The 27,459-nt window shown below is 39.1% G+C and overlaps 1 protein-coding gene across 3 annotated transcripts in view; it reads right to left on the minus strand.

Moving 5' to 3' along the window:
• The window catches only part of SNX25 (sorting nexin 25), a 235,498-nt gene that overhangs the window by 60,145 nt on the left and 147,894 nt on the right, over positions 1-27,459 (minus strand). For all 3 annotated transcript variants that reach the window (XM_027837342.1, XM_027837343.1, XM_027837344.1), the window contains one exon: positions 12,920-13,101. In XM_027837342.1, coding sequence (XP_027693143.1) covers positions 12,920-13,101 — 182 coding nt within the window. The remainder of the gene's footprint in view (positions 1-12,919; positions 13,102-27,459) is intronic.

The raw sequence follows: 27,459 nt of genomic DNA on the forward strand, positions 1-27,459 counted from the left end.
CAAGCATTTCCATTACAAAGTACAATAAAAATGATGATGAGGCATGAAACAGCAAATCTATAAATTACTATTCCCTCCAAACATACAACAGTTATTGTGAAATTTCTTTCATCCTCCCCACCCTAGAAATGGCTACCATTAGACAAAAGTTATATATATATACATGTAAAATTATTCTATATACACTTCTATTTATCAGTTCTTTCTCCATATGCAGATAGCATCTTTCTTCATATGTCCCTTATTTTTAATTCGTGTATTAAGTCAAAATGACTTAATCGCTCAAAGTCATTCTTAAAACAATATTGCTATTACTGTATACAACCTTCTCCTTGCTCTTCATCATTTCATACATGTCTTTCCATGCCCTTCTAAGATCATTGAGCTTATCGTTTCTCTTAGAACAGCAGTATTCCAGCACAACCATATACCACAATCTGCTTAGCCATTCCCCGGTTGATGGGGATCCCTGTGATTTCCAGTTCTCGCCACCACATCCCTGTTACCTTATCTTCTCCCCCATCCCCCCCTCAAATTTCCCGTAGCACTTCATCTGGACATCTTCTCTGCTCATATCTCCATCCCTCTTCTATCACCAGCTCTTCGGGCACATCTTTCCCTAATGTGAGAGTATAGGCCTCTTAAGGGCAGAATCTGTACTAAATCTCACTTTGTGTCTCTAAACATTTGCTTAACAATGTCTGTTGAATACGTATGATGAATGATTTTTTTAAAGTAGGATAATTGATCTTGAGCTGGAAGGGACCTCAAAGGCCATCTAGTCAAACCTCCTCATTTTACAGATGGGGAAACTGAGGAAAGGAAGTCAAGTGATTTACCCAAGATCACACAGGTTTAAGTTAGTATCATAGGCAAGATTTGAACCCAGGGCTTCTGACTACAACATCTGGGCTCTTTCCTCTGTACCATACTACTTCCTAAGTGATATTTATTTTTCTTTCTTGGTGCCCAAAGATAAATAAAAAGTGAACTATTTAATTGAGGATAAGAGTTTTGTTGTTATTGTTCAGTCTTTTCAGTCATGTCTCAACTCTTTGTGACCTTATTTTGAGTTTTCTTGGCAGAGATACAGGAGTGGTTTGCCATTTCCTTCTCCAGCTCATTTTACAGATGAAGAAACTGAGACAAATGGAGTTAAGGTTTGTAAAGCAACTTATGTATATATCTCATTTGAGGTAAGGATTAAACCAGGGTAAAACAAACACAAGGTAAAACTAATAAATTATGAGAAAGCAAATGTAGTTTATTATGGATCAATTCATTAGAAGAAATTTCTCAAATAAATTCTTATATCTCATATCCCCATCTCTGAATTAGTAACAAGGAAAATTCTTATTTTGTCTGCAGAGTACCAAGTCAAATTAGCTAAATGAATCCACATTTGACAATTGTTTTGTTAATATTGTAGCAGTTAACAAATTATCTTAAAATGTTTCCAATATGATCTTCCTGAAGGCAATTATGAGATAACAGAATGAATAAAATGAACTTTTTTAAAACCACTACCAATGAAGTGAGCTCTTGCTTGATATTAGTTGCTTTGTTGGAGGAAAGAAATGGACATGTCTAACCTTCCACAAAGCATCCAAATTACTAATATTCCTAAACCACAGGCTTGACCATGTTACTCCCCTACTCAAAAATCTTCAGGTGCTCCCTACTACTTCTAGATAAAAATATCAACTTCTCAGCCTGAATATCTAAACCCCTCCTAAATCTGACTCCTCATCCACCTTTCCACCTTTACTTCACATTATTCTTGTTTGCTAACTTTATGTTATAGTAAAACTGGCCCACTAGCTGTTATTCCAACTTTGTACTCCATTTCTCACCTTTTTGACTTTGTCCAAGCTGTGCCCCACGCCTAGAATGCTCTCCTTCCTCATCTTATCTTCTTATAAAGGTTCAACACCATGATAAGGCTCTCTATAGGAAGCTTCCCACTCCCACTTTTTAGTGGTCTCTCCCTTTATACCATATCCCCCCAAGTGGAATGTAAGCTCATTAAGGGCATTAACCATTTAAATTTTGTCTCTGTGCTCCCAGAATGGCAGTTAGGTGGCAAAGTGGGTAGAGCACTGGGCCTGGAGTCAGGAAGAACTTAGTTCAAATTCAGCCTCAGACACTTACTAGCTGTGTGACCCTGGGTGAGTCACTTAACCCCATTTGTCTCAGTTTCTTCATCTGTAAAATGAGCTGGAGAAGGAATGGCAAACCACTCCTGTATCTCTGCCAAGAAAACTCCAAATAAGGTCACAAAGAGTTGAGACATGACTGAAAAGACTGAACAATAACAACAAAACTCTTAAAACTCCAAATATCTAGTACAATGTGTGCGGTTGTCTTTAATGCACATAGTACAATGCACGTAGTTGTTTAATAAATATTTGTTGAATTTGCTAAACTGCATTTAAAATTTTTTTTATCTAAACTTCTACCAACCCTTAGTGACGAAGCCAGTGGGCTCTTTTTTAAAAAATTTCTCATGCCTCTCATTCTCTCCATCAGTATAAATAATCATGAACAGACTTTTGGGGTACTTTGATAAATGTGTGATCTCACAGATGCTGGTATACACTCCCCTGGTACAGAGAAGAGTATCTTGGGAGCACCAATGAATACACAGCCTTGGGTCTCCACCACTTGCATTCTTTAGCTAAAGGACTTGCCCACACCACTTTCTCAAGAAAAATAAAACTCCTAATTGATCTAGTCAATGAGTTATTCAAGTCTATACATTTTTTTTCCTCCTTCTGTTTTACTGAGTAATTTAGCAATTATATTAGCATCCGAACTAAGAATATGTCAGTGAGGGAAGGAAGAGAGAAGAAAATCAATCTCCAAAATAAATTAGGGGGTGGGGTGGAAGAGGAGGCTTTGAAGTCAGTGGCTACAGTAAAGCTTCTGAATGATGTAATTTCGATGGTTCGGCAACTTCAATTATTCATTTTACTCCTACCTCCTCTTATTGTAAATAATTGGAACTCATTTATATAAAAGCTTCAAAATTTTAAAAAATCAGGTCTCTCTCTTTTGCCCAGGGTGATAGTAAAGTGGACACTCATAATCACCATCATCATAGCATTTATATACCACCTACTGTATGCCAGGTAGTGTGCTAAGCTCTTTACAAATGTTATCTCATTTGATCCTCAGAACAACCCTGGGAGGTAAGTGCTATTATTATCCATTTTACAGTTGAAGAAACTGAGGCAAACAGTAGTTAAAGTGACTCATGACAAAGACCACACAGCTGGTTAATGTCTAAGGCTAAACTTGAACTCAGGTCTTTTGGACTCCAGGCTTAGCATTCTATCCACTGAGGCATGCCTCATGGACCCAACCCCACCACCAATAGAGCTTTGACTTGCTCTATTTCCAATCTGGGCTGGTTTGCCCTTTGTTCAAAGGACCATTATCACATGGTGCCATTGTTGTTCGTCTTTCGTTCTTGAAGAGGACCATGATATCATGGAAGTGATGGCCATCAATCAGTTTTAGCTCACTGCGTCTCCGAAGCTCAAGGGATCCAGCAGGCTCAGCCTCCCCAGGAGCGGAGATTGAGGGCATGAACCTCAATACCCAGGCCACTTAAGACTGATGAACATTTAAAAGGACTGCTCCCCAAGCTGCTATAGCCAAAGACCCTGGTTGGCTACGGAATGGTGAGCCTCTCTGGACTTGCCCTTCAACGTCAGACTTTTATATAGATCTATTATTTATTATTATGTTATTATTTAATCATTATTTGTGGCAAAGGGAGGCAGTTGTACCATGTGAGCTTTCTTCATTATCCCCCTGGGAAATACATAATGCATATATTGCAATCCCATTTTACAGATGAAGAAACGGGGATTTAGAGCAGCACTAAATTTATTGCCACTAAATACAAGGTAATTGGCTTTCCCCAGGTTACACATGGAGTATATGTTGCAGCTGGGACACAAACTTAGGTTTTTAGATTTCAAGACTAAAATTTATGAGAGGGAGGCATAGTGTAACAGAAAAAGAACCATACTTAGATTCAGAAAGACTTGGGTTCAAATCTTGCCTCTGGTGTTTATTTATCTGACCAGGCAAGTCACTTGACCCTTCTGAGCCTTAGTTATCTCATCTATAAAATGGGGCTAATGAGACCTGCTAATAAACCACCTAGAGCTGGTGTGAGACACAAATGACATAATATATATATAATGTGCTTTGAAATTTTTAATGTGTTAAAATGCCATTTTTAAAATGACTACTCTACACTGCTATATGTTACATTCCATCCAGCCACCCACCATAGCCATCTCATCTACCCTGACACTGCCATGTTTCTTCCCAGTTTTGGGCTGGGCTGCCAGAAAAACAAATGAACCAACCCTTAGTCCTTCAGGGAGTTAATTCATTCCACTCTGGAACTGCTTGATTGGCAAATAAATGTTAGCTCAACTAGCCCACTATGACCTAGTTGGCCCCAGACCTACAGGCCAGACTATGTATGCCTCATCACTCGTCCAGCTATCCACTTCAGCCATCCTGCCATCCATTCTGCTACCCTTGCACATTCCATCCACCTCTCTTCTGTCATATTCTCTCCCTCCCCACCCCCACCCAATCTCTGCCCCTTCCCACCTCCTGCTCTGGGCTCAATAATCAAATCAATACTACCATACTGCCATTGTTCCTGGAAAAGGCACGTTCACCAATTATCCTATGATTCCATCATCTCTGTGGCCACCCAGACTTTCCCTTCCCTGACCACCGACCTCCTATAATGTATTGTCTCCTCATATTTAAATATAAGCTTCTTGAGGTAGGGACTCTAACTTTTGTATTTATATCCCTGGTGCTTAGCAGAGTGTTGGGCAATCAATCAGTAAACATTTATTCATTAACTACTGTTAAGTAAGCAATCAATTAACAGTTACTTATTAAGCATCTACTATTAAGCAGCCACTGCTTTAGGCAGTGAAGATATTGTGAAAAATAGAACAATTTTTACTTGTATAGCATAAATACACACACACACAAATATAGCATAAAGTGAATAATTACAATATATACAAGATAGTTTAGGAGAGAGGGTACTAGCATTTAGGGGATCAAGAAAGGCTTCATGGAGATTTTGCTGGTATAGGGAAATCCCAGATGAGGAAACTCTACAAATGCAGGTCAGGTCAGCACCTTCTCTGCAACTTATAGTCTTAGAGTTTCCTGCAGCACAGAGAGTTTAAGTCATTAGGCCAGGGTCACACTACCCATACACATCAGAGGCCAGGGAGATCATTCCTTCTGCCCTTTCTGGGTTAGTTACTGTTTCCTTTCTCACTTCTAAATCTCCATTCCACTGGATGCCATTTCTCTAGGAAGTGGGGCACTAAATTTCGGGGACTGAGGCACAGCTCACGTCCCTCTTCAATGCCTAGTCTCTTAGTAGCCTCTTCTCTATGGTCTGTAGAATTGGTCTTGAAGCTTACATCATAAAAATCAACTCTGCCTTACAGCAGAGACGTTCTGCATGAATGCAGAAGGGCCTTCTCTATTGCAAGTAGCCAGGAAAATTCTGATGTAAAAAAGCAACAGCCTGGGGATGACTTAACACGGCTTGTGTTCAAGGAATGACAGTAAAAACCTGAAAAGTGGCAGCAGCTCAGTGCTCAAGTGGCAACTTCTAGACCTCATTAAACTCAAAGAGAAACAAGAAGAATAGTCTGCACTTTTATTACATTAGCTGGAAGGACTAAGAGTCTTAGGGAAAGCTGGGAGGTGCTAGGGAACCGGGTTTCACACACAATCAAAGCAGAAAGTAAGAACTATAGAATAGTGGGGGAGAGAAGAAGCCAGGATCAATGGGAAGCATCTTGGCCCTTTCTCAGACTCAGCTATAGAAGTCAGGCCACCGGGCTGCTCTTAGATCCATGTGAAGACAGCCTGAGCTGCCCGGAAAGCGCTAGTGAGATCAATGGTTTACTGTGTGCGGAGCTCCCAGAGACAACAGCTGCTATCATTGTTTGCCAAGGATGCAATATCTTCCTTTATTATTTTATTCCAAATGTTTCCTTCTTTTAAATGTGTTCTCAATTCTTAGCACATTTTATTTATCCCCAACAACAATAGCTTGTGTGTGTATGTATACATGTGTGTACATATAGGTTTCCAAGATGCTGTCCTCACAACAACCTGGGGGGATAATCCAAGTAAGTATTATTGCCCCCATTTGTAGAAGGGGAAACTGAGGCTTAAAGGTCTTGCCCAGGGTCAAGCAACTACTAAGTGCCAGCACTGGGCTCTCTAAGAGTATTTGGCCCCCTTGTAATAATCATGTACTTCACATGGGAAGTTGTACTGTATCATGGCAGGATATAAGCAGAAATGGAATAGGGCTAGCTAGAGAAGTTAGGACTGGGTTTTTGGCTTGGAAGAATGGGAATCCAGTAGGTACTGAGCAAATAAGAGCTCAAATTCTGGGATAGATCAGTCTGGAAGAATCAAGCAGAATACTAGGTTTAGGTAGGTAAGATATGACATCATTAGAGAAATGAGGATCAATCACTTTTGCCTACTGAGTTAATAGACCTTATCAGTCACCCCAGACCATACTATCCCATCCACCCAATCGCTCTAGTCATCTTCTTTCTCTCTATTCTAGTACCTAGCATGGACTCCCCACTCCTCCTTGTCCCCACTTTCCATCTCTTGTTCTAGGAACCATAATCAAATCAAGGCTATCATTGTTAATGGAAAGGGAACGTCATTTAATTCTTCCGTGTCTCCATTTTCCATTGAAGACAAGAAATACTCTTTCCCCTTATAGAATATGATCTTGAGGGCAAATACTGTTTCATTTTTTGTATTTTTATTCCCAGTACTTACCACAGTGCTTGAAATATAGTAAACATTTAATCAATGTTTTCATTCAGTAAGTCTCCTTTACCTGGCATTCAAGGCCTTCCACAATATGACATCAGCACATGCCTTATTTCATGCTACTCCCTTCACCTAATCTATGCTGCAGACAAATTAGAATACTCACTAAGCACACCTTTTGCTACTCACATAGTTACCTATGACTGAACTAGCTCCCTCTCCTTCTTCTATTGAATTCATGCCTATACTTTAAAATCACATTTTCCAGGAAGCCTTCTCTGATCAGTCCCTTGGGGCCTAAAATAGCATTTACTTTGCATAGCACCTTCCTAATCCATTTATAGAATATTGTGTGTTGTAATTATCTGTATGGGGATGACAGATAGACAGCTTGGGTGTTCACCCATGAAAGGGAAAAGATCTCAGGAAAGCCTCTAGTAAATTGGGTAGATCTTCCATGGAAGATTTTTTTTCTCTTTTTAAATTTAAATTTAATATTTTATTTTTCCCCCAACTACATGTAAAAACAATTTTTAACATTTGCTTTTGAAATTTTTTGAGTTCTAAATTCTTTTCCTTCCTCTCTTCATCCTTTCATTGAGAAGGAAGGCAATTTGATATAGGTTCTACATGTGCAATCATGCAAAACATGTTTCTATATTAATCATGTTTGTGAAAGAAAACATAGATACCCTCCTCTCTCCAAATAAAGAAAAGTAAAGAAAAAGCATGCTTCAATCTGTATTCAGACTCCATCAGTTCTTTCTCTGGAGATGGACCACATTTTTCATCATAAGTTCTTCAGAAGTTGGATCATTGCACTGCTGAGAATAGCTAAGTCATTCACAATTGATCATCATACAATATTGCTGTTATTATACATAATGTTCTCATGGTTCTGCTCATTTCACTTTGCATCAGTTCATCTAAGTCTTTCCAGGTTTTTCTAAGAGCATCCTGCTCATCATTTCTTATAGCACAATACTATTCCATCGCAACCATAGACAACAATATACAACAAACATATATGACAACATATAACTTGTTCAGCCATTCCCCAATTGATGGACATCTCCTCAATTTCCAATTCTTTGCCACCACTAAAAGAGATAATTTTGTACATATGGGTCCTTTTCCTTTGTTTTTTATCTCTTTGGGTTACAAGCCTAGTAGTGGTATTGATGGATCAAAGGGTATGTGTGGTTTTATAGCCCTTTGGGTATAGTTCCAAATTGCTCTACAGAATGGAGGAATCAATACACCACTTCACCAATAGTGCATTAATGTCTCAATTTCCCCATATCCCCTCCAACATTTATCATTTTCCTTTTCTGTCATATTAGCCAATCTGTTAGGTGTGGGGTGGTACCTCAAAGTTGTTTTAATTTGCATTTCTCTGATCACCAGTGATTCAGAACATTTTTTCATATGACTACAGATTACTTTGTATTACTTTGTATTTATATTACTTTGATTACTTTGTCTGAAAACTATGTATTTCCCTCCATCCTATTTTCTCCCTGTTTATCCTACTCTCTCTCTCTCCTTTTACCTTGTCTATTCTCAAAAGTGTTTTGCTTATGACTTTTACCTCTCCCAATCCACCTTCCCTTCCATTACCCTCCTCTCTGTACCACCACTACCCCCCCTTCCTCTTCTACTTTCTTATATGGTAAACTAGATTTCTATACCCAACTGAGTGTGTATGCTATTCCCTCTATGAGCCAATTCCAATGAAAGTAAGGTTCATGTGCTTCCCCCACCTACCCGCCTCTCTCATCTTCCCCTCCCCATGGAAGATTTATGAGAGGACATAGACAAGAGTCTGACAGGATGAACAAATATCAACAGGTTTTGAACTGCATCTCTGTATGCACTCATCATGGAGCCACTGAAGTCTTGAAGTACGGTCATTTGTATGTACCTTGTCTTCCTCATGTAATGTCCATGAGGGCACAGACATCTCACCAAGCACCAATCCAGTGCTCTGTATATGGTAGGTACTTAATGTTTAAACTAAATTGTAATCAATCCACAAGCATTTATTAAGTATCTCTTATACCCCAGGCACTGTCCTGGGTGCTAGGTACACAAAGACGAAAATGAAACAGTTTATGTATGATTCCTTCAAGGATCTTACATTCTATTCCGAAAGAAAATAAGGTTGCTGTGAATTCAATCACCTAGGCAAGAGTCTATCCAAGTGACAGTCATGCAACCAAAGGAGCACAGATCATTCTTATACTATGGAATTTCCCTTTAAACTGGACCACAGCAATCATGGGATTCATAAATTTTGCTTTGCAACACACACCCTTACACATTCAGCTGCCATCATTCATATCAATACTAATCTTTTATTTTTGCTTTGGAAATCTGAATTTGCTCTGGCTCCCTGAACCATCCCCTACTCAAGTCTATCCCCTTGACTTAACCAAACATTTTATCTGGAACACATTCATTAAGAGAAGAGTGACAAAGAATAGAGCTGACGACATGAAGGTGTAGCAAATTTAGGAAAAGACTCAAAGAAAAGAAATCAACCAACAGGGGTCAGATAAAACCTTCAAAGAATCATTCCAAGCAACAGGGAGGGACTCAAAAGCTGGAGTCTAAAAAGGGCTGTTTATATATCTGGTAGAACTCAATAGCAAAACATCACAAAGAAATGGCATTATATTGTATGAATCTCAGTCTTTTTCTGAGCAGGAGGGAAAAAGAGAAAGTTGTTTTTGGATAGAGAAGAGGGACTGGGCCTTTGGATCCCTTTCCTGCATTTCTGCATTTCAATCTTCTTAAAAAGAAGAACTGAATTCATGTTAGTACGGCCAAAGGAATGGCTTTAAGAAGCTAGGTTAAAAGCAGGTAAAGCTAAAGGACTGTATTTATAAAGATAATTAACTCCCAATAAGCCACGGTTGCATTAAAATGGTGTGTGTTTGTATAGTATCTCTTATCTTTTTTTTTTAAACCTATGAGCCTAAAAGCTCCCAGAGAGCACGTACTGTGTTTTCATGGACTCTCTGTAAAGGTATGAGTCATCTATTGGACACTGTACATTTGCTAATGACATTTTTCAACACTTATAATAGACCAACAAGAAAACCCCCAATCTGGAATAACAGAAAAGAATCAGAACTTGAGAGATGGAAGAGAACTCAAGAGAGTGGTTGGCCCAAGTTCTCACTGAACGAATAAGGGGAAATGACTTACCTAGGTGCATAAAGCTAGTTAGTGGGGAGACAGGACTAGAACCCAGGTCTCCTGTGTGCTCGGCCAGTGAATTTCCACTATACCACACCAAAGAAGATGTTGTCTGTCATATTCCATTGATGAGCCCACTTGAGTAACTTCAAGTGTCTAAATTATTCTTCTAATAGTGGCATTGGGTGTACAATGAGTGATTGATTCAGCTATACTATTTGCCTAAGGTCCCTTGTGTCCAGCGAGGAGGGGATGAGGAATAGGGACTGGACATGTAAGTTCATTTGCTTAGAGAACACCTATGTGAGGAGACTCATCCCAGTGCAGACCAGCCTCATCTCTGCACCTTAGTACACTGTGAAGTCAAATGACTGGCTCAGGGCAACACAGTCAGTACGTCTCACAGGTGGTCCCAGGTCTTGGCTTCAAGCCAGGTTCTCTGCCCAGTAAGTCATGATGTGTCTCTCAAAGTACTAGGTACATCATTGGTCTCAGAAAGGGGGTCCAGGTTTTCCTTTATGCAAAATTAACTCATTGTAATATGTTAAATATGCAACGGTGGCAATGGGCTATAGTGGAAAGAGAGCCCAGGGATGGGGCCAGAGGACTTGGGTTACAATTATTTGTGTGACTTTGGGCCAATTACTTCCCTTTCTGAGGCCTCCATTTCTTCATATTACAGAGATGAGGAGATGAGCTAGACCATAACACCATCAATTTTGAACTAGAAAAAACCTTAGAGATCATAGATGACCTCTTCAGTGCTTTCCAGGTCTAAACCTAGGATTCTATTATCTAATCCAGAAATGCCACACAGGCGGGCTGTGTGCAGCCCACAAGACTCCTGAGTGTGGCCAGAACCAGATTAAAATGTAATTGGGAAACATTTAACAAAATTAATACAAATACAATAAAATATAATGTTAGTATTGTATGTGATTTTCTAAGACTAAGTCAATATGTCCCTCAAAGGATCCTATCCAGCACCAAATCCTATGAGTTAATAATTCTGAAAGAGCTTGCTTCTAATTAAATTCAAATAAGGAAACATTCATGGTATGCTTACTGAAGAACTTAATACAGTTTTAAAATACTTAGATAAAGGAAAAGAGGAAACAAGAATTGTGTTGGCCTCCAGGGTCAACTAGTATGGCCATATCACTGTAAAGATGACTTTGAGAGCATCTTTACCCATCTCCTTCTCTACTTCTCCCCATTTTCATGTGTCACTAGCTGATGTGGAATGTTCTCAAAACCAGCTCTTTATGAACAGAATTCTTTATTTCCTTTGGAACTAAAATACCTCTTGTTTCTCAATGGACAAAAATATCTTCAAGGTGACCCACGGAACTTAGGTCACATGTTTTCAAGCTCTTGAATGAAGAAATTGATAAGCCCCCTGAGTCAAGTACAAGCAGATTAAGAGCTCTGCCAGAATCGTTTTGCCTGTCATTGAAAGCTCCAAACACTTTTCTTTCAGGTCCCGAAACAAGTCAATAGACATCTTGATCTTTTCAACAGCAAACTACTTAGAAACTGAAACTATAACATCATCTTTGCCAGTCTCCCTGGGAAAGAAACCAAGGGACAGGAAAAGAAGGGGAAAGGGAAGAGAATAAGTATTTAATCTACTATGTGCCAGGCACTTTACAAATATTATCGATCCTCACAACACTCCTGGGAGGTAGGTACTATTACTATCCCCACTGTATAGTTGAGGAAACTGAGACAGACAGGGTCACACAGCTAGTAAGTGTCTGAGACTGGATTTGAACTCAGGTCTTCCTGACTCCAGGCCCAGCACTCTATCCACCCTGCTCCATTTAACAGTGCCAAATTAATAACATTCATTCATTCATTCAGCAAAACGTTAATTAAACATCTACTAAGTAGAACACATGTGATAGGTATTAGAAATATAAAGATAAAAGTAAAGATAGTCCTTGAGCTCAAAAATGCTGAAATTCTGGATAGTCCTCTAAGAAAACAACAACAACACTTTCTCAGTTTTCCCAGGAATGTTTTTAAATATTTTGATAACTGTATTTCAATATGATGTTTTTCCTTTGTAATTTGGTACATTTTATTCCATATATTTAAAAACATTTTGAGAAGGGGTCCATAGACTTCACCTTACTGCCAAAGGGTCCATGACACAACAAAAGTTAAAGACCTCTGATCATCCTTGTCTCACCCCACAACAGCAAGAACAACAAAAACACGCAGAAGCATCACTTGGTAGACTCTTCTGACCATGTACCACATGGACATGGCAGGAAAAGGAGCTTGACTCTGGATAAATAGCAATCAGATAAGAGGGTGGGCATCCTGTCTATGAGGTCACTTACATATAATTAGGTTGCATGGCTCCAAAGGCCTTAAATTGTAATTTTTAGCACCAAATCCAAACATCCCAAATGAGCGCTCTTCTCTTTTCCTACCTGTTGTCACAGTCAGCTAATTAATATGTCTTCATATTCTTGACTCTCAGGTAATTGGCTTGTTACCTATTAGAATTAATATGTCTCCACCAGGGGTGGGCCTCTTCTGTAATGTGAGGGCTGCTTGAGAATATATTTATGTCTGTCATCCACAAAAAGGATTGAGGAAGGAAAATGTGCATAAAATGTCATCATGCCTGCTACTTCATCAGAAATGGAAGTCAGGCAATGCTGCCAGTTGGAGAAATGTGGATGGATGGCCTAGAGTCAATGTGGGACCTCAGAACTTCTATGTTCTGTGTTCTATGCCAATCGTTACAAATCTAAAGGGTATTTGCTTTCATAACCACCTAAAAGTGAAATGGGACACACATAAAAATTGAGACCAAACAAAGTTTTACCTTCTGGCTCTGAGGCCCTTCTCCCTCATCTGAGGCGCCATCTTCTTGCTGATCATAAGCAGGACCTCCCAGAAGTCGAATTCTCTTCTCACACTGTTTCTTTGCCACAGTCAGCTGGTTAATATACCTTTTCATATTCCTGGCTCTCAGCAGGTCAGCTTTCATTGCAGCGGTCTCTTTGCCTGTTGGTAGAGCAACAGACAGGGTCCAATTAAAGGAGACATGATACCAACAGGCAGTATCGTCAGCTCAAACCCATATAGGCAGGCAGACTCAGCATTTCAGAATCACATTTCCTGCTAGTATCCAACATGGCAATTTGATACTTCAAGGATCTAACATTTACTGAAATGGATGCTCATTTTATATCGGAACCCTTCTGAGCCTTCCTGGGCAGTCTTCAGCAATTACTGTGGACAACATATTCCTCTCCTAGTGGTCAATTAATTTTTTTAAAATTATAAGCCTCTCTGAATTTAGACACACTGGTCCTCAGATATCAGACTAGGGATCTATTTCAAGGTCTTTATTCAAAGAAAGCGAAAGTCTTGCTAAAATGCCAACTTTGAAATATTTTTCCTTGGTTGCTGAAACAATGAGCTTAGCTCTGACTCTCTGGAAATAAGTGGCCAACTCTAAGCTATAGTTTTAATTCTTTCTGGTGAAATGATCAGATTGATTCTGTGGTGGGTTTTTTTTTTAATTGATCCTATTTACAATTAATTGATTTTATCCTGTCACTGCCTAAGTCATGGTACTTTGTCTCTGAACTTAGTTCAGAAATTCAGCTGGCTTGTTATGAGTTAAGTTTAGAAATACAGTTCTCCTGCTAATCACTGTTTTATTTTTGCTTAGAAGAAATTTGTTATCCTTGAGGGATGCAGGTGGATAGCAGGGAGTCCAGCCTGCTATCTATACACCACTGAGCTGTCCTTCAAGAATATCTGGTTTGTTATCTAAAGAAGTCTGGTCTACTATCTCTAACCTTGCAGGTCGACTCAAATGATGAACATTTCTTAGTCTTAGGAGAAAAGCAGGGGTTGGTGCTAACCCCACATTCCCAATTTCCAGCCAATCATATTAGCCCCCACACCTCAACTCTGTTGTTGTTATTTCAGTTGTTTCAGTGGTATCCAACTCTTCCTAACCCCATTAGGGGTTATCTTGGCAGGGATATTGGACTAGTTCGCCATTGCCTTCTCCAGCTCATTTTACAGATAAGGAAACTGAGGCAAACACGGTTAAGTGACTTGTGCAGCATCACACAGCTAGTAAGTGCCACAGGCCAGATCTGAACTATGGATGATGAGTCTTCCTGACTCCAGCCTCAGTGCTCTATCCACTGTGGCAACATCTAGCTGCTCCCAAACCCTCTGTGAGATAGATATTATTATTATTATTGTTACAATTTTACAGATGAGGCTGAGAAAGATGAGCCCAGGGACATACAAAAAGTAAGTGTCCAAAGTGGGTTAAAACCCAGGTCAAAACTGCCTTCCAATACACAATAATACTATATAAATGTATTAAAGGAGTGAAGACATATTACTCTAAAACCCTAGCGTAAGGAGGACAAAATCATAATTAATAGGAGGAATCAGGAAAGACTTCCTGGAAGTGGTATCATTAGAATTGTGATTCAAAAGCTGAAAGAGGACAAGTCTGGTCCAAAGCAAGAGGACAAAAGTGGTTACAGTGTATGGGACATGGGGAGCAATTCAGTGTGGCTAGTGTTTAGAGTATGTGGATGAAGAGCAGTGCAAGAGAATCTTGGGAAGGAGGGTAGAGCTGTGGGGGAGGCAATCGGGAGTCATTGAAGATTCCTGAGCAAAGGACTGACAGGCTTTGATTTATACACGAAGGAGTCTAGTCAGGTATCAGGCTACGAGTCTGGTGTAGACATCCTAGTCAGGTAAGAAGCATCAATGGAATACCGCTGTGCTACAAGAAGTGATGAGCAGGCAGATTTCAGAAAAACCTAGAAAGACTTACATGACCTGATGCTGAGGGAGGTGAGCAGAACCAGGAGAACATTGTACACAGTAACAGCAACAATGTATGAAGATCAACTTTGATAGACTTAGCTCTTCCCTGCAATACAATGATCTAAGACAGTTCCAAAAGACTCATGGTGGAAAATGCTATCCATATCCAGAGATTGAACGATGGAATCTGAATACAGATCAAAGCATACCATTTTCTCTCTTTTTTTGTTCCTTTCCTGCGGTTTTCCTTTTTGTTCTGATTCTTCTTTCACAACATGATTAATGTGGAAATATGTTTAATATGATTGTACATGTATAGCCGATGTCAGATTGCACGCCGTCTTGAGGAAGGGGGAGGGGAAAGAGGGGAAAAAAATTTGGAATTCAAAATCTTGTAAAAGGGAATGATGAAAAAAAAAAGTAAAAAAAGAAGCATCAAGCACCTACCTCAGACTTAACCTTTGGAGTCAGAGAATATAGATTTGAATCTTAACTCTGCTGCTGACTTCCTCTTAGAACCTGGGCAAAATACTTACCTCTCTGGGTCTTACTTTCCTCATCTGTGAAATGAGAGAGCTGAACTAAATGGTCTCTTTCAGTTTTTCAACCCTAAGCTTTCCTGTACCAATATGCAGGGTGTCCCAAAAGTCTTGGTGCAGTTTTGAGCAGCTATTTAAAGCTGCACCAAGATTTTTGGGATGTCCTGAATCAGAAACAGTCTTTATGATTCCCAGAAGGGGTTCATGGGGGGCTCTTAGTTCGCTAGATGAGCTGCTATGTCTCTGAGTATGGCAATCAAAATTAAGTGACTTGCCCGGGGTTAAGCATCTGAGGTTGGATTTGAACTCAGATCCTCCTGACTCCAGGGCCAGTGCTCTATCCACTGAACCACTTAGCTGCCCTGAAACATTTTCTGTGACCTCCACATTAGTTTCTTAACTTTTGGAATATTTGTCCAACAGACATCGATAAAGGAATCCACTAACTTCAGCCTCCTCCTTTAGGATAAAACAAAAACCAAGCTTTTTCAAATTCAATTCAGCTTGCCACAGACACGAACCCAGTCCCAACTTCAATGTTACCAGAGCATCTGTCTGTCCCTGCATAAACATCTGTCACTAGATATCATTGGAGAAGTGATGCTCACAAGTGTCCTCTCCTCAATATCTCAAATTCTATTTCATGGATGACACTCAAGCCAAGTTAAATTTTACAAACGTAAACATCCTAGACTTCCGCTCAGTGCCAAACATTCCATGTGGTGAGCATGCCGACAAGATTTCAATTAGATGGAATTATATGGGAGTACAGTGGGAAAGGGCAGTCATTTTTCATCACCCACATCCCTCCTTTCCCAAGGAAGGCTTAAGATCCCTTCTATAAGAACAAAGACCAGAAGCAGCTTCATAAAAGGAGGAGGGAGGGAAAAAAGGAAAAGAAAAGACCCCATACCCCAGCTGCAAAGCTGAGGAAAATGTTCTCGTGTTGGAAGGCTTGAATGTAGAGGTTCACGTGAATCTGCTCTGTTTGTTAATGAGTAATACAATGCCATTGTTGAGTCACAAAGCTTCTTGCTCTCCCGAAAGAGCAGCTTGTTGCTCAGACAATTCCATGTATTTTTGCCTTGGAAAATTAATCCCACGTTCAGCAATGAATGCCTACCATGGTGCCCTCCCCGCCCATATTTCTGACTAGTGAAAATCCTGGCAAATCCAATGACCCCAATGAATACGCTGCTTTGTGACCTTAATACCCATTCAGCTGAGAAATATCCACATGTCAAGAAGAGTGTCAGAGAACGTGTGCACAACCACACTTTACATTACATTATCACCGAGCACAAACCCAATTCACTCTGCAGTTGTTCTATAGGGTCTTAAGGATTCAAGGTAAATGGGACCCATAGTAATGTGCATTGTCAAAATCCTTTTGAATGCAGAATGCTTAATCCAGCTTAGGGAGGCAGGTCTGGTGGACAGGGAGCCAGGGAATGACTTCCCAAAGCTAGTGTGAGGATAAAAATAGACAAGGTGAAATAATCCAAAGAAATGACAAATATCTTGACATGTTTTCCCTCCACCTGATATCATCTCGATTCTACTGAGGACAGATGCCAGAAAACAAGAGCAGCCTCGACCAGAGATGGAAACCAGAATGATGAGAGGATCAGAGACCATCCAATCCACAAGGATTGATTGAAGGAATTGGGGAAAAGAAAAATGAAGAAAAGTAGTGGGAGTTGTCTTCTAGTTTTTGGCAGTTGCTTTCAAGTACGTGAAATGGTATTTTCAGAGATTGGACATGTTCAGCCCAGCCCACAAACAGAATGAGGGCCAATACATGGCTGCTGGCATTTGTGAAAAAACTTCTGAAACTTCTGAGCTATCCAACAATGAAATGCACTGCTTTGGAAGGCAGTGATCACCTCTTAACTGGAGGGCTTTAAGGGTAGGTTGGAGAAATATTTTATTAGGGATAATAGGATCATAGATCTTACAGCTTAAAGGACCTTAGAGGCTACTGAGCTCAACACTCCCTCCCATTTTACAAATGAGGAAACTGAGGCACAAAGCAATTCAGTGGATTGCCCCAGATCACAGTTATTAAGTCTCTGAAGTGATATATGTATCCATGTCTTAATGATACCAAATCCAGCACCCAATCCACTACATCTCACTGATCAAGTCTGAGAGGCACTAACGGGGTCTCTGAGGTCCCTTAGACATCTGAAATTCTATAATTTTGTCAGAAAAGGAAAATGGGTTGAATTGTAAAGTGACACAATCAGGTAAAACATCAGAAAGAGCTTTCTGACTATAAAGGTGTGGGCAGCAGTAATAGGTTTAGAAAAGCCATTGTAGAAAATCATTGCAGATTTTTAAGGGCAGAATCAACATCCAGATAGCTCAGAGAGCAGAGATCTAGCCTTTATTTGAGGAAGGAGGAAAAAGATTAAATGACCATATGGGGAGGTGTTTTAAATTTTAAAAACAAATACTAAAGGGCAACTATCCATTTCTAGGGCAACTAGGTGGTGCAGTGGAGAGAGTGCCAGGAAGTCAGGAAGACTTATCTTCATGAGTTCAAATCTGACCTCAGACACTGATTAGCTATGAGACCCTGAATAAGTCACTTAACCATGATTGTGGAAGTTTCCTCATCTATAAAAATGAGCAGGAGAGGGAAATGGCAAACGATTTCAGTATCTTTGCCAGGAAAACCCAAAAGGCTCATAAAGAGTAGGACATGACTGAAAACGTCTGAACAGCAACAATATCCATTTCTAACTTTTACTATGACAATTGCAGAGAAATAATGGATCAAACATTATGAACAGCTTTTAAAAGAACTTCAGACCATAAATGATCAGAAGAAAATGTGCTCCCAATTATGAAAAGAAAGAGAAAAGCACATTAAACAACTCTGAGATTATACTTCATATCCTATAGCGCATAGGGCAATGGAAAAGTCCATGTTGGAGGGGGTGTGGGATGACAGGTGTATAAATAAGTTATTGTAACAGCTGTAAATTAGTTAACCCATTCTGAAAATCAATATGGAATTAGGCAAGAAAACTAATGAAACTATTCAAACCCTTTAACCAGTAATCTTATTACTATATTGCACATATATTGCAAAGAAATCAAAGGCAGAAAAATGCATTCTAATATATACCAAAATGCTCATAAAAATTCTTTTTGTGTTAACCAAAGACTGGAAACAAGTTAGGGAAAGGTTGGGGAAAAACTATTGGAATATTATTGTACAACAAGAAATGAGGAATATGAGACATTCAGAGAAACATGAAAACATGATTATAAACTAATGTAGAGTAAAATAAGTTGTACCAAAAGATCAATATGTCCTACAACAGGGTAAATGATTGATATGCACTACAACAGGGTAAATGAAAAGAAAGCTGAACTCAAGGTAACTGAAGAAATAAGCAATAATCACAACAGATAATGCAATGAAATACTTATTGCTTTCTCTTCTTGGCATAGAAACCTGGGACTATTAGAGTAAATGTAGCATATATTGTCAGAAGCTGTCATTGAGTCAGATGCCTTTGCTAAACTGTTATAAGGCAGGATTTAATTTAATGGTGGTACAGGAGGGTACCCAGGCCAGCCAAGTTTTCATTCCTCTCTAGGCTATACTATTGCCTTCATCTGCCATGCCCAAGAAACCTCTTCATCCCAGAAGATGGCTCCAGCTCTGGAATTCACACAATGAAGTACCCTCTGCACCTTTGGTCTCTCCCACTAGATGGATCCTAACAGACCCTCCATTGTAAAGTGCTTTCTAAACTAATGCACTATATAATTGTTAGCTATTATTAATAAAAACAAAAGATATCATTAGATCTATTTTAAAATAATTTACAGTAACAAATTACAAAGTAAAGTACAGGCACTTGTCTGTTCTAGACCACCTCAATAAAGCAAATACCACAAAAAAGTGAATCACATTAATTTTTTAGTTTCCTGGTACATATAAAAGTTATGTTTACATTATACTGTAGCCTATTAAATGTGCAATAGTATCATGTCTAAAAAAACCCACTGTACACACCTTAATTAAAAAATACTTTATTGCTAAAAAATGCTAACCATCTTTTGAGTTTTCAACGAGTTATAATCATTTTGCTGGTGGAGAGTTTTGTTGATGACTGCTGACTGATCAAGGAGGTGGTGGCTGAAGGTTGGCATGGCCAGGGCAATTTCTTAAAATAAGGCAATAGGGAAATTTGCCACATCCACTGACTCTTCCTTTCACTTGAACATTGAGAGGCCATTGCAGGGTTATTAATTAGCCTAATTTCAATCTTTTTGTGTCTCAGGGAGTAGGAAGGCCCAAGAAAAGGGAGAGAGACAGGGGAATGAGCAGTTAGTGGAAGAATTAAAACACATAATGTTTATCAATTAAATTTGCTGTCTTACATGGGCATGGTTCATGGCACCCCAGAATTACTACAATAGTAACAACAAAGATCACTGATCACAGATCACCATAACAGATATAACAGTAATGAAAAAGTTTGAAATACTGTGAGAATTACCAAAATGTGACATAGAGACACAATGTGAGCACATGCTGTTGGAAAAATGGCACCGATAGACTTGCCCAACACAGGGTTGCCACAAACTCTCAATTTGTAAAAAATACAATATCTGTGAAGCACTTAAATCAGAGGTTCCCAAACTTATTTGGCCTACTGCTCCCTTTTCAAAAACAAATTATTCAATGCCCCCCTGGAAATCTACTTTCTTTAACCCTTTAACAATTTTTTGAAATTTGCTTCGTTTCAAAAAAAATTTTTTTGAAATGACACATCTTAAATTGAATAATTTATTGTTAAGTCTGTGGTTTTTTCCCCTGCATTGAAATTCTGATGACACAATATTGCATTCTATAACTGTATAGTATCATATTGTAAACAAGCCATTACATGCACATATCCCTGCTGATGCATGCTGGACTTCCTGACAATGCACAACACACTTGCCTGTCAACACTTGCTTGTTAAGACCTGTTGGCATACTTGCCCACAGATCAATTGTAACTTACATTTTGTGTGTTTATTTGGAAAATAATGTAATCTCTATGATTTTAACTCTGTTACACAGCAGGTGAAACATGTACAAATGGTTTTTCAAAATTTTCTTGTCTTCTTTCCTGTCCCCCATTCCACTGTCCCCTTATTTTTATTCAACACCCCCCAATTGCACCTGAGGCTACTACCACTACTCCCATCATTCCAGTGCCCCTGAGGGGTGGTATAGCCCACTTTGGAAACCTCTGAAGTAAAGTGCAATAAAACAAAGCATGCCTATATGTTTGAATCAGAAATATGATGTGAACATTACAAGTAATCCAACTGAAGTATCACTGTATTTTATAGAATTAGAAAAAAAAAAGCAATAGAATATTTTTCTCCTCCCACATTTACTCTATAGAATTCCAAAGACAAATTATATTCCAGTGTTCTCCAACTGGACAAATGAGGCTCCTGATATCATGGAGCCCCCAGTCTCTTGCCCCATACCCTTCCTCAACTTCCAATAGCCTGGGAGGATTTGGAAGCTCAGTTTGAAGTACTGAGGAAGGTCCCGGACCAAAGAGAGGTTGAAGCTGACTGGCAAGCTTCCATCCCTGGGCTAATGGCCCTCATGATGGATTCCAAGAGTTCGGGGTAGAAAGCAGAATAGCTCATTGGGAAATCTTACCTTTATACCTAAATCAACAGTGACAGACCTCAAGTGCTTCCCTGAAATATGATGTCGGAAATTATACACTAAACTCCCTCATTATAAGAGTTCAGTGAATGTGTTTACTTTGGAACAACTTAAAAATCCATTCTCAGAAATAGTCCTTGAATTTTTAAAATGAAGGCCAGCAGTATAATCCTTGGGATTTACAGAAAATCAAAAAGCTCTTCAAATCTATCAACAACCATTTCCAAAAGATGCCTCAGCACTAAATATTACTTTTCAATTTGAGGCCAGTGTGTACTTTTAAAAGAGAGGAAATGGAACTCTTTTGTCAACACAAATGCTTAAAATGCCCAAGTTAAACATTAGTCTTTTCTACTGCATGTGAACGAAAACCCAAAGTCAAAGACATTATTCCATGCTTTATCAGGAACTAAATAGACATGTCAAAGTATAAGGAGGATGAAAGGAGGTTAGGAATAAATTGTACAGTTTGGAATGAGACAGACAACAAGTAGGTCTGATGCTCATAAAGGATGATTTGTTTCCTAATTTGAAATATCACAAGTAACAGAGCTTCTATAACTTCTATCAAAGGGACCTCAAAAGGGAAACATTTTTTAATATGTATGCTAAAAATGAAGGGCAATACATAATTTTAGTTTGTTGATTAAATTATGTCAAAATTCTATTTTCTGACTCCAAATAGCTGCAGTTTGAAAGGATTTATAATGGCACTGTACATTGTACACTGCATCCATCATTTAGCAAGAAGGTGCAATGGATAGAGCATTGAGCCTGCACTCAGGAAGTTGTTGTTGTTCAGTCATTTCAGTCATATCCAACCCTTCATGACCCCATTTGAGGTTCTGAACTCAAGAAGATGAGTCTTCCTGACTTTAGGCCCAGCACAGGAAGACCTAAGTTCAGATCTGGCCTCAGACACTTACTAGCTTGTACAACCCTGGGCAAGTCACTTAACCCTGTTTGCCTCAGTTTCCTTATCTGTAAAATGTGCCGGAGAAGGAAATGACAAACTACTCAAGCATCTCTGCCAAGAAAACCCCAAATGACTGAAAAGCAACTCAACAACAACAACAATTTCCTGATTCCAAGGCCCAGAGCTCTATCCATTGTGCTACCTACTTGCTCAGGAAGATCTGAGTTTAAATCCAGCCTTAGATACTTACTAGCTGTGTGACCCTGAGCAATTTTTTTTTTCATGTATAGCAACTTTTATTAGCATTTAAAATACATTAAAATATGAATACAGTAAAAACAAGGGTTTCATTTACCCAAGGAAGGATTTGATTAAATCACAGAAATGGAAATTTGTATCAATCAATAATATATTAAGTTTCTATCTAAATCAAAGACCCTAAGGAAACATAACAAATGCATACACTTTAAAGATGATGTTTTTCCTCAAGTAACTGGTATTAGTAACACTTTTATCCAAATAGACACAATATTAGAAAAACATAATAACTAGATGCAAGTAGAGGAGGTGATAGCAGAACTTTGTCATTTTTCCCCAATTTCTCTGTCATTCCCCTCCTGCAAATATGTGACCTTATTTGCCTTGGTCCCTCATCTGTAGGATAGGAGCACACAAGAGAAGGAAATGGCAAACCATTCCAATATCTTTGCCAAGAAAACCCCATGGACTGTGCATGGGGTCATGTAGAGTCAGACACAACTTAAATGACTAAACAAGTGTGCCAGGCACTGTCCTAGGTGCTGGATATTCAAAGACAAAAATGAAACAGTCCCTGCTTTCAGGGAGATTATATTCTACCACAATAGACAATGTGTAGAAAAACATATAAATAATAAATACGAGGTAATTGTTTTGTCAGAGCCCAAGGCCTCTCTCTTGGATAGATCATATGGGACCAAGGCTTCTTACTGTCATTTGCTAGCCCTGGGACCATTAGCCAGTCAATGAGTTCTAGTTTCTTCAACTGTAAAATGGAAATAACACCTGTACTAGCTATCTCACAGGGTTATTGTGGGGTAAGTGATTTGGAAACTGTAAAATACTCCATAAATGGAATATTATTACTATGCCCTACCTCTTTAACTTACTTATGTCATCAAAATCATTATCTCCATGGAAAGAATGCTGGATTTAGAATCAGAGGACTTGGTTGGAATCTAGGCTTTGCAACTTAAAATATGTGTAAATTTGGTCAATTGATTTTTAACCTCTCTGGCCTCAGTTTGCTCATCTGTAAAAAAGCAAGTTGGACAAGATGATCTCTAAAGTGTCTTCTCCCTCATATCCATGATTCTAAAATTCCTACATCTTGAATAAGGTCATATTACATCTCCTTCTGAGAGATAACATAATATAACAAAAAAAAATACAAGACTGTAATTGCATCTAAGAGACCTTGGGAAAGTTACTTACTCTCAGTTTGCTTTGATATTTCAATGGTTCTGGTATCTTATACATATGTGGGAATGCCATCCACCAGTGCAGAGCCCAACCCATCCATGCTTTTTCTTCCTATGTGACTGTTGCCCATGTCTTCCCACAGACTCTCCAAAAGGGGTTTCACACAACATGATAGAGAAGTTCATCTACGACTCTTAAAAATGCAAATTCTTGGGGCAACTGCTGGATAGAGCACCAGCCCTGGAGTCAAGAGGAACTGAGTTCAAATTTAGCCTTGGATACTTCCTAGCTGTGTGACCCTGGGCAAGTCATTGCTTCCCCCACCTGCAAAAAAAATGCAAGCTGTCCAGCAATTATCCTTCAGTCTTGCTACATGGCCAGCTGACCTCCTTTCCCAGACACATGTTTCTTAGATAATATCTTTTAAAGCCCTTCTCCTGCACAACTCATTAGTGGTGATATGTTCACAGCTAGCTTATCATCACTCGCACATTCCACTGATGTTTGAGTGACCTACAACTTTAATTCTTCAGAGACTGTGGTATTTGATGACTTTCAGCCATATATCATCACTGGAAGTACACTGATGTCAAAAAGATGGTCCTTTCCATCAGGGAGATGTTTGAGTCATTGAAAGTCTTGTATAGTGACCCAAAAGAATATAGCCCAGTCTCTTCCTCCTGTCCAATTATGAGCTAAGCTCACTGCCCATTTACATCAGAGGATCTTAACCTATGTTCCATGAACTTGTATTTTTAAATAGTTTGACTACTGTACTTCAATAAAATTGGTTTCCTTTATGAGCCTATGAATTTTAATTTATAGATTTAAAAATATTATCCTAAGAAGAGGTCTATTGGGTTCACCAGATTGCCAAAGACCCATCTGTGATACAAGAAAAGTTTAAGAAATCTTGATTTACAGTATCTACCCAAAAAAGATGTAACGATGCCCCAGCTCTAGCTCAGACACTAGGCATTCTTCATCCAAGTCAAGCAAAGCATTTAAAGGCCTAATATGTGCCAGGCACTCTGCTAAGTGCTGGGGATACAAAGAAAGGTAAAAGGCAGTACCTGCCCTCAAGGAGCTCACAGTCTAATGAGGGACACAATATAATAACAACTATATATAAAGCAGCTATAGACAGGATAAATTGGAGATCATCAATGGAGGGAAGGCAGTAGAGTTAAGGGAGATTTCAAACATCTTGCAGAAGGTAGTGTTTTAGTTTAGTCTTGAAGGAAGCCATGGGAGCCAGTAGGTAGAAATGAGGAGGAAGAGAATTCTAGGCATGGGAATAGCAAGTGAAAATACATGGAGATAGGAGATGGAATGTCATGTACAGCAAGAAAGCTAATGCTACTGGATCAGAAAGAGAGACAGAGAGAGAGAGAGAATGAAAATGAAGAAAATGAAAAAGAAGATGGTGATGATAACTGGAAAGGTAGGAAGAGTCTACGTTATGAAAACAGAGGACTTTATATTTGATCCTGGAGGGGATAGGGGACTTCTGGAGGTGACATGGTCATATGTGAACTTTGAGAGGAGCAATCTGACTGCCAAGTAGTGACTGGACTAGAGTGAGAAGAGACCTGAGGCAGTGAGACCATACAGAAGGCTAATACAATAATCCAGGTGACCTCGTTTTGCAACTGATTAGAATTGATCAGGGCAGGGATGGGAGGGGGGAGGTAAGAGAATGAAGAATCAAGGATGACACACAGGTTTTGAGCCTGGGGGACTGGGAGGATGGTGGTATCTTTGACAGAAACAGGAAAATTAAGAAGGGAGGATTTGGGGGAGGGGTGATAATAAGTTCAATATTGAATATATTAAATATGCTGAGTTTAAGATATCTACAGAACATTCAGTTCAAGATGTCCAAAAGGCATTTGTAGATGTGAGGATGGAAGTCAGAAGTGAGGTTAGGACTGGATAAGCAAACCTGGGAATCATCAGCATAGAGATGATGATTGAACCCATGGGAGCTGATGAAACCATCAAAGCAAAATAATAGAGAAGGAGAAGAGGCCTAGGACAAAGCCCTGGGGAACATCTACCATTAGTAAGTATTGCCTGGATGAAGATCCAGCAGGGGACTAAGGAGTGGTCAGTCAGGTAGGAAAAGAACCAGGAAAGAGTAGTGTCACAGAAACCTAGAAAGACAAGAGTACAAAGAAGAAAAGGGTGATTGACAGTGTCAAAGGCTGCATAAAGGCCAAGGAAAATAAGGACTGAGGAAAAGACCATTTGACTTGGCAATTAATTAAGAGATCACTGGCAACTTTGGACAGAGCTGTTTCAGTTGAATGATGAAGTCAGGAGCTGCACAGAATAGAGTTAAGAAGAAAGTGAAAGGAAAGAAAATGAAGGCAAATATTATAAATGACCTTTTCAAAGAGTTTAGAGCTACAAAAGAGAGGAGAGACATAGAACAATAGTTATCAGGGATGAAAGGATCAAGTGAGGGTTATTTTTCCAATGGGGGAGACACAAGTATGTTTGTAGGCAGTAGGGAAGCATCCAGTAGACCAGGAGAGGTTAAACATTAGTGGGGATAATGAAAGCGACAATCTGTGGAAGAACACGAGATAGAACAGGGTCCCTTGTGCATGTAAAGGAGTTTGTCTTGGCAAAGAGAAGGGTCACGTCTTCGTATAAAACCATAAAGTAGAAGGCATCTGAAGTGAAATAAGGAAGAAGAGAGAAGGAACTCGTAGTGAATGATGTCATTTTTTCCAGTGAAATATGAGATTAGGTTCTCAGCTGAGGGTGGGAGAAAGGGGACTCATGGGAAGCTTGAGGAGACATGAAAAAGTCTGGAAAAACCATTGGAGTGAGTGGATAGTAAATTGATTACGGAAGTATTAAAAGAGTATCTAATTAAATTAGTTAATTAAGAGTATCTAATTAAGAGTATCTAATACCAAAAATTTTTCCAAGTTCTTTATTTGTCTGTCTGAGAAGAATCTGTAAGCTAAGCCATCCTTCCATCTATCTGTAATTGCCTTTTGTCTTCCAGTTTCTGGTAAACATTGATACATTTGGACAAGAATAACATATTTAGAGTTACCAGCAACTGTGTTAGTGTTTATAGATGGTTGAAATAAAAGATGTGACTCATGGGTCCCTTCACTTGCTTTTTTACCTCTCTCCTTCAGTTGCTTTAACAGCAGAACTCTGAATGAGATTAAGGGTTATTTTCTGTTTTTATTTAATTCATGGGTTGGATCCAAACCCATGTTTCATGCCAAAAAAACTCATGCCTAAATGGTGAGTCTCCTGGTGATGAGCCTCTCTGTACCTACCTAGGCTGGTTCTCAGAAGTAGTCACAATCTGCTGTTAGGACCAATCATAACTGAAAGCGTTTCTAGCAAGGCAGAATCTTCCAGAGTTTGCACTCCCCAATACATCCTTGTGAAAAATGAATATTAATAACCAATATCTTGGGGAGATTCAGAGGCTCTCCTCTTTTTCTAAATTCCTCATTTTAAAAGGTTCCCTTTTCTTGAAGGACATCGCTGATAATAAGATTGCATAGACTTTCCTTTCTTGGTCAGATCCCATCCAACCTCACAAGGAATTTAATCTAGAGTAAGGAAGCCCATGGTGTTCTGCTCAGGCTTGGGTGGGGTATTCATTCTTTGAATTGACAGCCTAAAGCTAAAAGGTGGTCTGGTATAGAGATACTTTCCCCATTCAAGAGATACTTAATCCTTCATTCTAATATAGACCACCTCCAATCATTAACAAGTTGGATTTCTTTGCTGTTTGATGGACCATTTACTGTTTTGAATGATACATAAACTGTGAGTCACTTGCCATAGTTATCTTTGGTCTAAGAGAGATGGCCAAATAATCAGCCTTTTATTAATAACCTGTTGGCCTTATTAATAAAATGATTAAATTAGCCAGAAACTATGTCTCTCAAACCTTTT

Source organism: Vombatus ursinus, unplaced genomic scaffold, assembly GCF_900497805.2.
Source record: "Vombatus ursinus unplaced genomic scaffold, bare-nosed wombat genome assembly UNPS02014821.1, whole genome shotgun sequence".
NCBI lineage: Eukaryota > Metazoa > Chordata > Mammalia > Diprotodontia > Vombatidae > Vombatus > Vombatus ursinus.